Source organism: Serinus canaria, chromosome 4 (genome assembly GCF_022539315.1).
Source record: "Serinus canaria isolate serCan28SL12 chromosome 4, serCan2020, whole genome shotgun sequence".
Classification (NCBI taxonomy): domain Eukaryota; kingdom Metazoa; phylum Chordata; class Aves; order Passeriformes; family Fringillidae; genus Serinus; species Serinus canaria.
The window spans coordinates 57,291,979-57,306,889 of NC_066317.1; the positions used below are offsets into that span (position 1 = coordinate 57,291,979).

At 34.6% G+C, this 14,911-nt stretch overlaps 1 protein-coding gene across 4 annotated transcripts in view; it reads left to right on the plus strand.

The window, feature by feature from the left end:
• RAB28 (RAB28, member RAS oncogene family) overlaps positions 1 to 14,911 on the plus strand; it is a 60,772-nt gene that overhangs the window by 18,961 nt on the left and 26,900 nt on the right. For all 4 annotated transcript variants that reach the window (XR_007777398.1, XM_050973268.1, XM_050973267.1 and 1 more), the window contains exon 4: positions 1,610 to 1,739. Coding sequence is in view for 3 of the 4 variants with exons in the window: in XM_050973268.1 (XP_050829225.1) it covers positions 1,610 to 1,739 (130 nt within the window). In the remaining variant the exon portion in view is untranslated. The remainder of the gene's footprint in view (positions 1 to 1,609; positions 1,740 to 14,911) is intronic.

Genomic DNA, 14,911 nt, shown 5'->3' on the forward strand with positions numbered 1-14,911 from the left:
TGGGCACACTAGCTGGTCTTCCCAATTTAGTGGCTTCTGCAAAATATGTATAAAAGCATATACAAAGAGAATTCCTGTTATCTTCTCTTGAAACTTGTACCAGCATCATCATGCCTACCATAAGTCATGTGTTTGTGGAAGCAGTCAGGGTTTTTTTGCCACTTTTTTTCATGTCAGTTGTGGTTTCCAAACCTATGATACTGTTCCTGGTTTCTTGTACCCCTTTTTGACATTCAAGTCCAAAGATGGATGCATTATTTCACCTGGAATGTTTTATGTCAGTGTGATATTTGCAAAACAAGCTCAACATATTCAGCTGTGAGCTGTAATTCCTTGATCCTATTATATGGAACCTGCTACAGAGCCAGATGCTTCCTATTGTGCACTTGATTATTGATTCCTTTGAACTTGTCATGATATTTATTGAATTGCATCTTATTATTTTTACACTGTTTGTCATCATAAAATCTGAACTCTCCTCAAACAGTCTTGCAGTTGCTACTAATTTGTTATCAAATGTGAAATTATTAAGTAAGTATACACTCTATTTTGTGATCTAAGGCACTCCTTATGATCTAAGGCACCTCTTTTTAACTATCAGTTAAAACAAATGCCTGAAAAAGCTTGAAAAATCTTTTCTGTTACAGTAGGTCATTGGCCCAACTATTTTTGTATGGATCATACTGTTTTTTCAGAATATTTGTGAAAATTTCATGTGAGAAACAGTATGCAGATATAGGGTTTTTTTGCCAGTTGTGAACTCCATGAGAACAAGTGTGCCTGAAACCAATTCTGACTTTACTCCTCATTTACAAGACAGTGACTTTATTAGGGTGTAGTGGAAAGTAGGGGCAGAAGACTCAATAAGATTTGAGAGCTTGTCTTAGAATTGTGAAGGGGACAGGGATGACATTTGGACTGTTAACAGGCTGTGCTTTATGATATTGGATATTTGTGCTGAGGAAATAATCAGCAGTGTCTGCTTTAAGTATTTGTCACCTGTAGTTTGGCCCAAAACCTTGGAAATTTATGGGACTCCTTTTTGAGTTCTAACTATGTCTTTAGGTTCTCTTTTGAAAGTTTAAAGCTCGCCAATACTTCTTACTTCTACAACACTGAAGGAATGGAATCTGGCCTTTATCCCCAAAAGGCAGCAGAAACATGACAGACAATGAACAGAAATGCATAATTGAATTGCCTTTTTTTTTTCTTTCAAAAAAGGGAACATTGAAACTACAACTAATATTTGTTAAAATAAAAGACCTTCTCCAGTGTAATTTTTATCTTCCTGCTAGTGTGAAATGCTATTTCGGGTTTATCATGAAGCATATGCAGTTTGTAATATTTCTGATATAACTAATTATGCTCTTGACTGTGTTGCCATTTATTTCCTGGAATGTGCATTTGGAACACATGAAATGCAGGAGAAATACTGTAATAATGTGTATAGTGTAGAAATTTATAATTCCTTTAACTGACCCTTCAAAGATATGATGCCATTATTTTTTAATGCTCTATTATATGACAGTAATAATTTAGACTGATGCAAATCTAACCATGTTAAATTATTTTACAGTCTGTAACATTTTAAACACGTCTTTTTATTTAGGGCATTCTCTTGGTTTATGATATTACCAATGGCCAGAGTTTTGAAAATTTGGAAGACTGGTATAATGTGGTAAAAAAAGTGAATGAAGGATCAGAAACACAGCCACTTGTGGCCTTGGTTGGAAATAAAAGTAAGTTACTCATATTTAAATATTATTTGAAATACTCTGGATGTGGTTTTCTATTAAAGAAGAGACATAAGGTATATATATTTAGCAAAATGCAACTAAATGCTATTTTGTGTGTTTTTGCTGTGTACAGATGACATATTTGGGTATACTTCAGGATTATGGCTCTGGGCAGATAGATTATGTTATGAGACTTTCTGCATCATGCTTTGCCCAGCCTGCAGCCTCTCTCCCTGTGTCCTTTTGCTTGGAGAGCAGCACACAGGAACAGGGAGATCACTCACCCGTGTTTGAATTTGATAGACCCCAGGTTATAGCCATGGCAATGGAGAACTGGGGAGCATTTCTTTATGTAGTAAAAGGTATATTTTATGGTTCTGTATGTTAAGAGACTGCTGGATTAACTACTGGTATATGTTTAAAAAAATACACTATGCGTTAGACATAATACTTAGGAGTTGCTTATAAGACTTTTTTCTTCAGTGTTATCTGTAGTTGTGCACATCAGGTGATTTGTGTTGTTCTGAGATATTTTAACCTCCTTTTTTTTTGATCACATAAGCATAATAAATGGTTTTCTTCTGACCACCAAAATATGTTGCTTTATATAATCATCACTTAGATGGTTTCCTAATTATATGGATTCCATATTTCCCCATTTCCAACAAAAAAATCTTACACGAACATCCTTATTAGCATATCTGATGTCTTGATCCTGGCTTTCTTACCCCTTTTGAAGATGATAAAAGCATATAAAAATTTTAGAAACAAAATGGTAGAAGTGGATACATAATTTTTAAACAGTATAAATACATTATTTGAACAACAAAAAAATATTTGATTTCTTTTTCACTTTCCAAATAATTTGTTTCTCTGTTACAGTGACCATGTCATGAACAAACCTGAGAAAAGGACTTAATCCAGAGAGTTAGAATTGTTTAAAATAATTTGAAAACAATGTAGAGACAACACATTGTCTCTACAATTCAGAACCATTAATTGTAGTATTGCTACAGTGATGCTGTAACATTTTATGATATTAATTATGAAAGACTAATTTCCTGTGAAGAAAACAGAGAAGGTCTTAGAGTTACAATATGTAAATAGCACTTCTGAAAGCATAACACTGACAGTGTTGTACTCTAGCAGACCAGATTCTGTTGAAATTCAAATGAAAAATATTTTTCACTGGCTTCTATTTTGCCCTCAATTTGGACTTTCTAGCTGGAGTTCGGCAAATCTTACTAACTATTTGCAGTAAGATACACTGTAACATAGCATAAAAAAATGTTCCTTTGCTGAACTGGCACAATATATGTAGAAAATGATACATTGGTTTTGATTTGGAGGCGTTTCATTTCTGATTTTTTCACATATACATGCCCACAAATCTTTAATATTCGATATTTCCTTGGGAGCATCTGGAAGTAAAATCTGGTTTCCTAGATGAGTTTTCAGACAAATGCTGACACTGACTAGTGAAAGGACTTTCATTTTATGGAAATTTCAGCTGAAGGAATTACATGCTGCCTTGTTTTTCTTCAGAAGCTGTGTATAAAGGAAAGCAGCAAAATATTGATTTCATGTGATGCTAAGGATGTTTGTTGCTGTTGCACATGTTGAGCGGGGGATACTGTTTACAGAGGGATGTTTTTGCTAAAGTTTTATTTCAGCATGATAAAAATTAGACTTTGAAAGTATATTGCTTTTCTGGATTCTGTAGTAGGATAAGAATATCTAGGAGGGCTTCCACCCCAATACTAAAAAATTGATAGTAGGCTCCTGTTGTTACATAAATGGAAAACAAAGTCTTTATAGAGAAGCATGGTGGTGACTCTCGCATATTATGAAGAGCTAATACTACTGGTACTAACAAATTATTAAGGAGGAATCGCTGTGTTCAACTTCTTTGCTTGGTAAGTGGTAAAACACTCATATGCAATGCAAGAGCAATAATAAGAGGTTAAGAGCCAGGAAAAGCCATTTGATGAATTGATGAACTTACTTAACCTCATGCATCATTCAGAAGAAATACTCCAGTGAGTGGTTTCTGTCTCAGGATTGTACTTGGTTTTTCTGAGCTGTACATGTCTTTTAGGAAAATATCCAGGTAAGCTCACTGAAAGATTAGAAATGTCAATATCCACAGGCAAGTTATTCTAACACTTAACTTTCTTTCTGATAAAAGCTTTTAAAATTTGCCAAGAATGCAGTTATTTTCATTCATAGTATTTGGAAAGCTTTGGGCCGGTCTTTAGATACCTTGATAAGAGTTTGGAAGCTCAGCCTCTGTTTTGAAACTTTGGCTTAAACTTAGTTACTTAACTTGGGCTGTCCTTTGTCTGTTTTCTCTTCATAACACTGTCTGAAATACACGTGTATTTTTTCCATTTTGGGGGACATATACCTGGATTTTCTCTAGGGAAAAAGCTATAGCTTGGAAGAAAACAAAAATATTTCTCTATGCAATATGATACAGAAAACTGTACACTTGAATTCTATTAAATGAAAATAATTTCCCTGGGTAATTTTGTCATTGAAAGCAAATTATTTGTTACATAGCAATAGATGGTGCATAATTGTTTACTACTGTTAAGTCATGCAGTTTTATAGGTAATTTATTAGTGGTTTCTAGTATCAATTTGTAGTCATTTTGTTAAATGTTAAGTTTGTGGGGATTTCTCTAGTATTCCATAAAACTTGAAGAAATTGTTCAGTGCTGATTTAAATGAATCAGTGCTTGTTTCACTGTTCTGGTTTATTGTGCATTGCAATAGATTAGCAGCATGAACTCAATAAGCTGCTGTGTCTGTTTAAAGCATGATAATTAGCTACAGAGTGGTGTCAAGCTATTAAAATGCCCTGTTGTGATGTAAGAGGTTAAGATTTACTCATGAAACCTTGGAAAGGTAATTTCTGCTTAAAAAGCTCCTATCAGTTGCTGGTATCTCATCCATCACAGATTTATTTCAAAATAGTAGAGCAGTATGAATTGATACCTAAATTCTGGAATTCTGGACCTTCCCACCTCTCTTTTTTTATTTTCCTTTTTTTTTTTTTTTTTTCTCATTTTGTTTGTTTGTTTGTTTGTTTTTTAAATGAAGGTCTGTCATTGTCCACTAATTTATTCAAAATAATTGGGAGAGCAAGAGCTTCAGAGAAATGCAGATCTCTGTTGTAAAACCAGTACTTTATTTAAGCTGTCTTGGTTCCCTCTGGGTGCTTAGTTTCAGTTTTCATTCTTTTTTCCTTCCTGTACCTTTTTTTTTCCCATAGCCTGTCCTACACATTTGGCCAGAGAGTAGAAAGCTGATTTGAATCAAGATCTTGCCCAGACCTGCTTTCTGCACTGATGTTCAATTATCAATTGTCTTTCCACAGATTTTTGTCTGTGCATTTGATGAACAAAAGAAAGAATTATAAAATTAAATATAGAACTATTTTTTCCTATTAATTCTAAGTCATAAGATCTTAATAGTTATGAACTTTACAGCTGATATTGAATATTAAATTTGACTTTCCTAGTAACTTACATTGTGTTATTTTATTCTTATTGAATACAAAGTATATTTGAAGTGTGCTTATATCTGTGTTGCTAGTACCACTTGCTATGCACTGCTGATTGGGGAGTAAACCTTACTGTTAATATTAACTTTATGTTTTAGAGTTTCTATGCAAAAATTCAAAACTTTTGTATATATGTTGCTGTCAGATACTTTGATTTGTATAGTATAAATGAGACTATAGTTATCAGGTGAATTGTGCTTTGTGCACTTAGGATCTTTGCTTAAATTAGGTATTGATAAAGTTCAGTGATCACAATGGATCTTCTAGTCATTAAGTGTGAATTAGAGAGGGTTTACCATGTTTCATATGATTGATGTGTTTGCTTCCTTTCTACCTTGATGGCTTTATGTATTTTCTTCTGCACTAATCTATAAGCAGTCTCCTCAAGTGTCATACCAGCATTTTCAGTGGATATATTGTAAACAAAAATTAACCCAGGTTGCATGGGAGCTATACTCATTTTGATTTATAGTTACCAAGATGGTCTTGGGGCGGTGGTTATCTGTAGCTTAGATAGGGGGTAGGGATTATCAGGTACTGGTGTATAGTGGCTAGATGAATGATTTCTGTTCTTAGAGATATTAACCAGATCCACTCCTCAATAGAAACTAATAACTCAGATTTTTAAACAATCTTCATGACAGATGAGGGCACAGAGGAGAATGCATCAACACTAATTAAGAATGTTGACCGTTTGTTCGTCTTAGCCGTGATTAATTGATCTTGGAGTGCTATCTCTCCGCAGGAAGTGGGATGCTGTTACATTGTGAAGTTTAAAGGTTACATTTTAGTGTACCCTTTAACTTGCCCTTACATACAATATAGAATGTTTTTACCTATTTTATCTGAGCATAGAAAGAAACATTTTCCAGCCCAGATACAAATTAACATTTGGTGCTTTGTGTACTAATGTGAATCTGGCTAGTCATGGGACTTGCGCAGTCTGCTTTTTGACTCTGTTGCTGCATTATATACTTAGTCCCCCTCATTGTACTCATAAAATTTCTTCATTAATACTCACTTTGATAATCTGTTTTATTTAAATTCAGAGCTGTGCATTCATTCTCTTGTCCCTCCCAACCTCCCCCAGTTTTTTGTTCTTGCTTCTCGTGGGCTCGCCCTTTTAAGGTCCTTCACCTGTAATTAAATACAAGTCATGAGCAGCTAATGCAAAGACCCCTGTTCTTTAGAGTCTTATGCCTAATTAAACTAAAGTTCCTGTATGCCCAACAGCAGGTCTGGTCACCTGAGCCTTACACATGCTCTTGGGATTGGAGGGTGAACTACTTATATGTAGAGACTCCCTTAAAGAGAAAACCTTGTCCTGTGCTACAATCATTTTACCAACTCATTTGAATAAGTGTAGGATGATACCCTGTTTTAAAATATATATAAAATATTTGTCTCAACCAGCTTGTAAGATTAATAGAAAATTGCAGTCCTATGGATTTGTTTCAAAGGTCAGGTAACTTTATTAAAAATTACTTTTAACAAGAAACTTAAATTAATGGAAGAGAAAACCACAGGTAAAAATGATCTTTTATTCACCATAATATTATATTTCCAACCCAGTATCTCAATATGCTCTGCATTACTTTAGCAGTGGGAGCAACCTAGGAGCACACACATTTTTGAGTGAAAAAAATTACCTTGCTTGCTTGAGAAAGCATTTGTCTTGCAAGATTTTGATCCTAAATCATGCTTAGCTTTACATTAATAGGGCTGAGTACCATCCATGCTGAAGAGATCTATTAAATTGTGTCTGTTAAATGGCCATGTGGACAAGACTGCTAAACTGTGATTAGTAGACAGAGCTTGAGCATCAAGTGCTGTTCTTTGGAAAGAATCCTAGCTTACAGAACTTTATACAGAAAAAAAGAAAGGAGGTTTACCTTGCCATATTGTATTGTCTGTGAAGAGAAAACACCTGGCAGGAAAGATTACAAGGATCTGTGCATATGTGTTCCATTCTGGCTCCAGTCTTCATGTGACTTGCTGTGATAAATATATCTGTTGCAAAGGGCTGCAATAAGCCCATGTTTTACTTCGAGCCTTCTTTCAGAATCCTTCACTAAATGATCTCTTGGATGAGAAGGCAGTGGACACAAAAGCTGATTAGTAACCTGGTTAAAGGCAAATTTTTAGACCTCTGGACTTTCTTAGAGTGCTGCAGCCATTATTGAAGCATGTATACAGTATAGTTTTTGATGGCAAATCCTTTTTTTTCATGCCACTCAAAAGATAATTAATAATCCTTGTCAAATGCCTGTATTCAGCCCAGATAGCATTAGTTAGTAGTGAGCTTGTTTTTTCATTTGTGTTCTGCTGCAGTCTGGGGTTCATGACAGAGTTGAAGCTGAACAATATACACTGCTTACACACAGAAAATATGTTACTATTGTACTGCTTATCTGAGTTTGAGATTTGTACAGCTAGACAGAGTCCTACATAAACAGGTGTAGTTCTATGAAAATCAATGAATTTGCATTCAGTTGAACCAGGGCAGTTCTGATCTGTGCAAACTATTTGCAGAAAAAATGTTTTCTCATTTGGGTCATACAGTGTTTTTACAAGAAAGTGAGAATAGTCATGAACTATTCCAACTAATAAACAGTTCTTGTGCTACACTTTTTTTTATTTTAGTGACAATGAATAAACGGGTTTCTTCTTCCTACATGTAAAATCTTGAGGCTGCACTTGAGTTTTGCCTGCTATGACTAACCAAGAACCACAACCAAGTTCAAGGACCCGGTAGACAGTTGTTAGTGTAGTTGGAACTCAAACACCAGTGCTACAGAAGTACCAGTAAATAATATATTCTCATTCCCTAACAGTTATGCTTAAATTGAGAAAAATCTGTAGAGATGTCATTGAAAAATGCAAATAGAAGTAAACAGTTTAAATACAAAGGTTAGAACAGTATATGGATCATGTTTTTATAATAATACACAAGTGAAATGCTGAGAGATCTCTTGCTGTTTCCATGGATTTTGTCTGTGGTTTATTTAGCAATGTAGACATACGCCCAATAAAAAAAGATGCTGCATAAACTATAGTTCAGGCTGAATGTGCTTCTGTTTTTGGTTTAGGTAGAAATGTTTTTTCTGGCTGCGTCCTTCATACTTAGGTCTTCTTACAACAAATGGAAAGCCCTTAATTGTACCTAAGGGAATAGTTAATCTACGGTGGACATATGGTGGACAAAAGCTGAGTCTAGTAAATGAAAAAAATTATAAACAGAAAATATGTGAATGTCTGCACAGTCTGAGAGTCATGGGAGATATTGTGCTGTTGGATTGGAACTTATTTTAGGTTAATTTGCTATTCTTTTCTATTAGTATATTAATAGAAGTCAGTGGAGCATAATATACATAGTTTTAAAACCCAGTCAAATTCACGTCTGTTTTATTGGATTGAAAAAAAAATACCTGTTTTTAAAACAGGGCAGAATTTCTTTTCTTTGCTGGTTGTCCTGCTCCTACCTTTGCCACATGACATAAATGCAATTTCGATTTCATTAGTGGAGGGAAACTCTCTGAAATTTTTAAAAGTTATAACATTTGATTGGGGGTAGTTAATCAGTGTTAACCCTGAGCAGCTCTTGGGCTTTATGGATTCAAGCATTATATGTGGTTGCACTGCTCCAGCAAAAGGTTAAGTATTAATGGAAAATGTTCACAGCTCTTTTACTCAAAAGAAAACATGTTACTTGTAAGTTTTCTTTTGATTTTACTTTTACAGTTACATTGAATGTCTTCATTCATTTAGCCATCCATAAAGCAAATATTGTTGCACATGCAGTGGATAATAAGTCTTTTTAGGACTACTTGTGTGGTATGTCACAGATCATTAACTGCAAGTAACCACCTGACTTGAGGGAAGTCTGGAAGCATCATTACAGTGAAGTAAGCTTTTATTTCTGTATCACTGCAGCACATTGATTTGTAGGAATGTCTCCATTAGCTACTGTGGAAATATATTCTCATATATTATCATTGAAGGAAGTTGATGAGAGAGGATAACCAAATTTTGAGTGTGAATAGGGCATTACTATTAGGATTTTGGACAAAATGGAGAAAAAGACAAATACTGTTGTAGCATTATTTTCTATTTAAAAGCTAGGTAAGTCAGTAAACGAATCTTTTTCTTGAAGCTTCAGAATTTCAGAGTCAGACTGATAAATGTAGTAGCAGTTGTACAGTATTTCAACTGAAATGCATGTAGTAGTTGAATACATTTAGTACTCTGTATGAGCAGAAAGTGTGGAAGAGAAATTTATTCCTAATCAGCAGGGAAAACTTCAGCTTTTTCTACTGATTTCAATGAACCAAAAAAAGAAAATTAAGAAGTAAGCAGTTATTACAGTTCAATTTAGAGAATGAGGGATAGTCTATGCTGATATGGGGAGTAATCATAATGGATAACCTTTACTTCTTTGTGGTATAGTATGACTGATGTGCATGCAGATTAAAGAACAAAGAAGAAAAATTACAGGGAATGCATTGTACGTGTATTTTTAAATTTTTTAATTGTCAGGACATTGTCATGTTTATTGGGGTTTTGCTAGAGAAGTGGAAATTAATGGTACCATTTTGAGTTTAGCCCACAGTTACAGCTCCATTCCTGAGACACTGTGGGTTTGTGATACCCATTTCAGTACAGGAACATCTGTGCTCTGCTAAATGTGTGGCTTTTTTCATACAGCTTTAAGCATATCAAGCACTTATGGTTAGGAGTTCTTTATTGTTGCAGTATTTGGAACAATATGTCTTGATGAGGCACCAATTGTGCTGCAGTTTCTTTCTGCATTCTGCTTTGGTGTATTTTATGGTTTTTTTGAGGGGAAAAATGGCATTTGAAAAAAAATAAAGATATATCATTACTTATATGTGTGTAGTATGAGACTGTGAAGATGTTACCACAGGAGTAACTACTAAGCCAGTATCAAACAGATCACTGAGATAAGTCAGTTGGTTAAATGCAGAGAGTATTGTTGTTGTTATTTACACTCTGTGCTTCCAGCAATTGTGGTTTGGAGGATAGCTTCAAAATTTGCTTGTTTTCGAAGGAGAGGTCTAAGACTTCACATTAAATTCAGTTAAAAATCAATTAAGATTTACTGAAATATGTTGGTTAAGGAGGGTAGAGTACAGTGATGATGAATAATAAATTAGTAATCTATTTTATTTATTTAAAATAAGGTTGTAAAAGAGGAGGCCTTTATGTACATTGCCCATAGTTTCTATTTCAAAAATGCTGAGTTCTCTGTGAAATTGCTATGAAATTTTCATGGCATATTTTTGGTTTTTTAACTCTGGGTTTTTTTCAGAAGTAGTGCTTAAGATAAAAATTTTTGTTGTTTACATGGATGTAAATTTAGAGCACAATTAGTGAGCTACTCCAAGTACTCTGGTATTTTCATGCTAGTCCCTAGTTTATAATATTCTTCTGGATAATCTTTTTAAATCTGCATACTATGAGGGTTTTCTTTGGTTTTTAATATTGTCCAATATTTTTACCTAATTATGTGTGATAACAGGAATATATATTACTGGTGTAATACTAGTATGTAGAATTTTACAGATGGTCGAATTCATTAAAGTTTTGAAATTGTGTACAGAAAGAGGAATAACATTAACTCTTTCTGACTTTGTTTGGAGAACTCAATCATACCTTGGTCATGCCACTTAAAAACTGCTATCAGGACTATTGCTTTTTGTTTCATATGCTAAACAAAAAGTAATTTAAAAAAGCTATGGCCTACATAGTTGAATGGAACACACAACAGTAAAATGCCTTGGGAAAGGCTTGCTTTGGAAAAATCCAGGGATATAATCATGATGTTTATTGAGGACAGCTTTAAAATGTTGGATTTTGTAACCAAGCATTTTTTTGTGTTATATAATTTAACATGAAGGCTGGAAAAACCAAGATTTGTACCGATAGCACACCTTTGATGCTGTGGACAGAAAGAGAGACCCTCAGTTCCTAAAACCTTACTTCATACATTTACAGGAGACTTTGGAAAGTAATTTGGTGTAGGCACGCAGAAGAAAGCAGTGTATAGCTGTTATTGGTCATGCTGTTAAGTTGAACTGTTTCAAAAATATTTATGTTCTGCTCATAACATAGAAAATGGTGACATTTTGGAGTCTATTTCTAAATCTCCCTTCAAAAGCATTATGGAAAAGCTTGATGTATTTTGTTTTGGAGATGCCAGTGTGATGTCTCATGGGATGTGTATCTTTATGCTTCTCTTCATTCTTCATTCTCCTACAGGCTTTGCTGCTGATACTATGGGTAGAAAGGCTGGTTTAGGTTTTTTTTTTAGTTTTCCCATTATATTTTCCATGATGTAGGTAGGCCTTCCCGTTAGGTATGATAGGACTTTGTGAGAGTAGTGCACCAGGGATACTGTCCGACTGGCAAATCTAGACTTGGGAGAAAATAACAGTGTAAGACAAGCAAAAAAATCCCTCTCACAAGGAACCATACTGATCTTTCTGAATCAAACTGTTTGGTTCTCTTGATTGAAATTTTTTTTAGGGACTTAGTTTTGTATGGAAAAAGGAATCTTTTTGAGCAGAAAAAGTAATTTTCAATGTATTATATGAGCCCTAGTAGTTATGACTGATAGTTCTGAACTAGTTCAGCTGTAGAGAATTTCCAGAGTTTTTGAGTTTAATTCATTGTTTAATTCTAAGTATACTGTTGTGGTAGTTTATTTTAATAACATTACCCGTGTACTTGCAGATGCTGGAGAAAAGAAGCCTAGGCTGGTTGTTCTTGTAATTCTGCAAGGCTGAAAATGGTTCAGTGTGAAGAGTACTGACAGTTCTTTCTCAGTAATATTCAGTACTGCTTTAGAATAAATTTTTAGAAAGCACTCCATAAAGCAGCTCTAAAACCTTTTATTTTTAGTGTCTCAAGCTGTACAGAAGAAGTAAAGGAAACAATATAAGGAAAGATTAAAGAGCAGTCATTGTAGAGATCTCTACTGCTAGTTAATGTGTTGCCTAATTAATAATTGAGCAATTTTATTGGGCTGACTTCTTAAAGTACATGTGTTAAGATGACCTGCTTTTACACTGTAAGTTTTGCAGTTTTATTTTGGGAATGGTGTATACAAAAGTTTATTAGAGAATGGTTACTGGTCTAGTTGCTTGTTTCAGTGGTTGATCACTAGGGCAATAATGCTGGTTTCTGAGCACAGCCAGCACTTTTTCCAGCTGCTTTATAGTGATATCTTGAAGCTTAAAATGTAATCTATATGGGTAAGCCACAAAAGCCACTATATATTAAAGCAGACTCTGACAGTAAATCAAAATTGAACAGCTGGCAACACTACTAAAGTCATAAACTTATTTATTAAAAAAACTAAACAGGAGAATTATATTAAAAAGAGAGGAATATGTTCTACAGACCAGTGGATATGGCTTAAAACCTGGAAAGTGCTGCAGATTAAGGGCCCAATTTATGAACATCTGTTCTGGCAGTTTCTGTGAGATTCTCATGTTCTTTACAATAAAAGTGTGAAACATGTTTTTCCCCCCATACTAATCATGCTTTTCTGCAGTTCATAAAACTTGCATTGAGCCTTATGCAACTGGGCCTGTCTGCTTTACACACTTGCAGAGTAATTACTGTTCATGAAAGAGTACTATAGCAACATCACAATCCCACCATATACACTTACCCTCACTTGTTCCAAGCAGTCTCATTGCCTTCAAAAGCACTGAAACAAGACTTCAGTTTCCTTCATATTTTTCAGCTTAGAGCATGGCAATGAACTAATAATGGAAGCAGGATGCTAGAGAGCAAACTGGACAGAAAAATATCTTGTACATTGTTTCTCTAAAATTGAAGCATACTTATAGTCTTTCATAGTCACCAAAACAACTGTTAACTCCCCTTATCTCTTAATTTTGAAATAAATGATCACAGAAAGATTATTTTAATTGTGATGTTTACTGGCATAGTACCCTACTTTTTTGGTCATATTGACAGGTATGTGAGGGTAAGCTTTAAGATCTGATCTGCTTTGAGAGGGAACTGAAAAATCAAAAGTTTAAAACTGAGTGTCTAGTTCCATTGTCAGTGGTACTGTTTGGCTTTTGATATCAGTGTGACTAAGATTTGTTTCAGAGATTTTAGCCACAAGCCTTGTTTTATAAACAGGCTTGGTCTGCACAGCACAGAATATATTTTGTTCTCTATCTTTTGCTTCATGTCCAGTAATTCAGACTGAACTAGAGCAGATCATTTTGGAAGGCCATCAGTTTTTCTCTAAAGCAGTACAGACTGCTAACATCCTGCATTAGTAAACAAAATCAGGTTCTTGACAAAGTCTGTGATTAGGAAACCAATGTGTAGAAGGAATACTGAGTAAATGTGCAATAAAACCACTTTCCTTGTCCTAAACAGATTATATTGCTTTATTGATGGAAATGGTTACTTTTTATTTGAATGCTTTCTTTTCATTTGAATTTGATTACTTTCACTGTTTTATGCCTTATTTATTAGGTTGCAAAACCACATGCTTTTGTAGTTGTTTAATCTGAGTGGAACTCTTGTAGCTGAGAATTCTCAGGACAGGAAAATTTCTGTGTACCTTTTGGGAGCTACTTTCTCATATATTTAGGCTCACACTAACTGATAGTAGGGAAAAGAAGGACTATCTTATAATTCTTTGGACAAAGAAATGTCTTTTAGCAGCAAGGCGTTTTCTGTTTCTATGCCATCCGTTTTGGAACATTTTATAGCGTGGGTGAATCTCTGTCATGTTGATAGTGTGCATCCATTTCTGAAGTTGCTTGGCCAATTTTTTTCTCCAGCTCAGTTGTGGAATGTTAAGAAACTATATTTCAGCAAGATGTATATTGTCATTGATAGTCCCTTCTGTCTTTCCATTGAGTGATACTCTTATGATTAGCTTATTTGTAGTGCTGAAGACAGTACTGTTAGGAAATAAAACATAAAGAGACATAGTATTTTAGCAGTTCTGAAGTTAAGTTTTCACTTTGCTCTAATATAAAACATAAATTGGTGCACTCTGAATCATTTTATCTGCAAGTGGTGTTCAGGATATTAATGTCAGTTCTTAAAGCACGTTTTTTTGGTTCTTTTTTATAGAAGGGTCAGAAACATTAATGCTGTATCTTCTATATCCTTGTGTTTCCCTGTGGTAAGTTTTTATTTTTGGCTATTGATTTGTTAAAATTTACTTATGTAATTTGTATCCAACAGCATAAAATATTTCACCTGTGACTGGGGTTTCATTTGTTTGACTTGAGTTGTGCCCTGGATTTAGCAAGGAACTAACCCAAGAGAAATTAAGGCTTTGTATCATCCAAGACAATATCCCAGAGGCTATTGTTCCAGAGGAAACCAAGGAAGGGATCCCGGTTGCAATATTTTTTATTGGATCTGACTAGAATGTTCTGGATTTCTGGTTTTGATTAGCTCAGATTTTCATATTTACAGTGAGCCTCTTGTATGTGGGTGAACAAGGGAGGCAAGCAAATGACTGCATCACTGTAATTTTCCATATACCTCTATCTGTTAAGCTTTGCTGTCCAGGCTGGATTACTTGTCTCTCTTCTTCCATT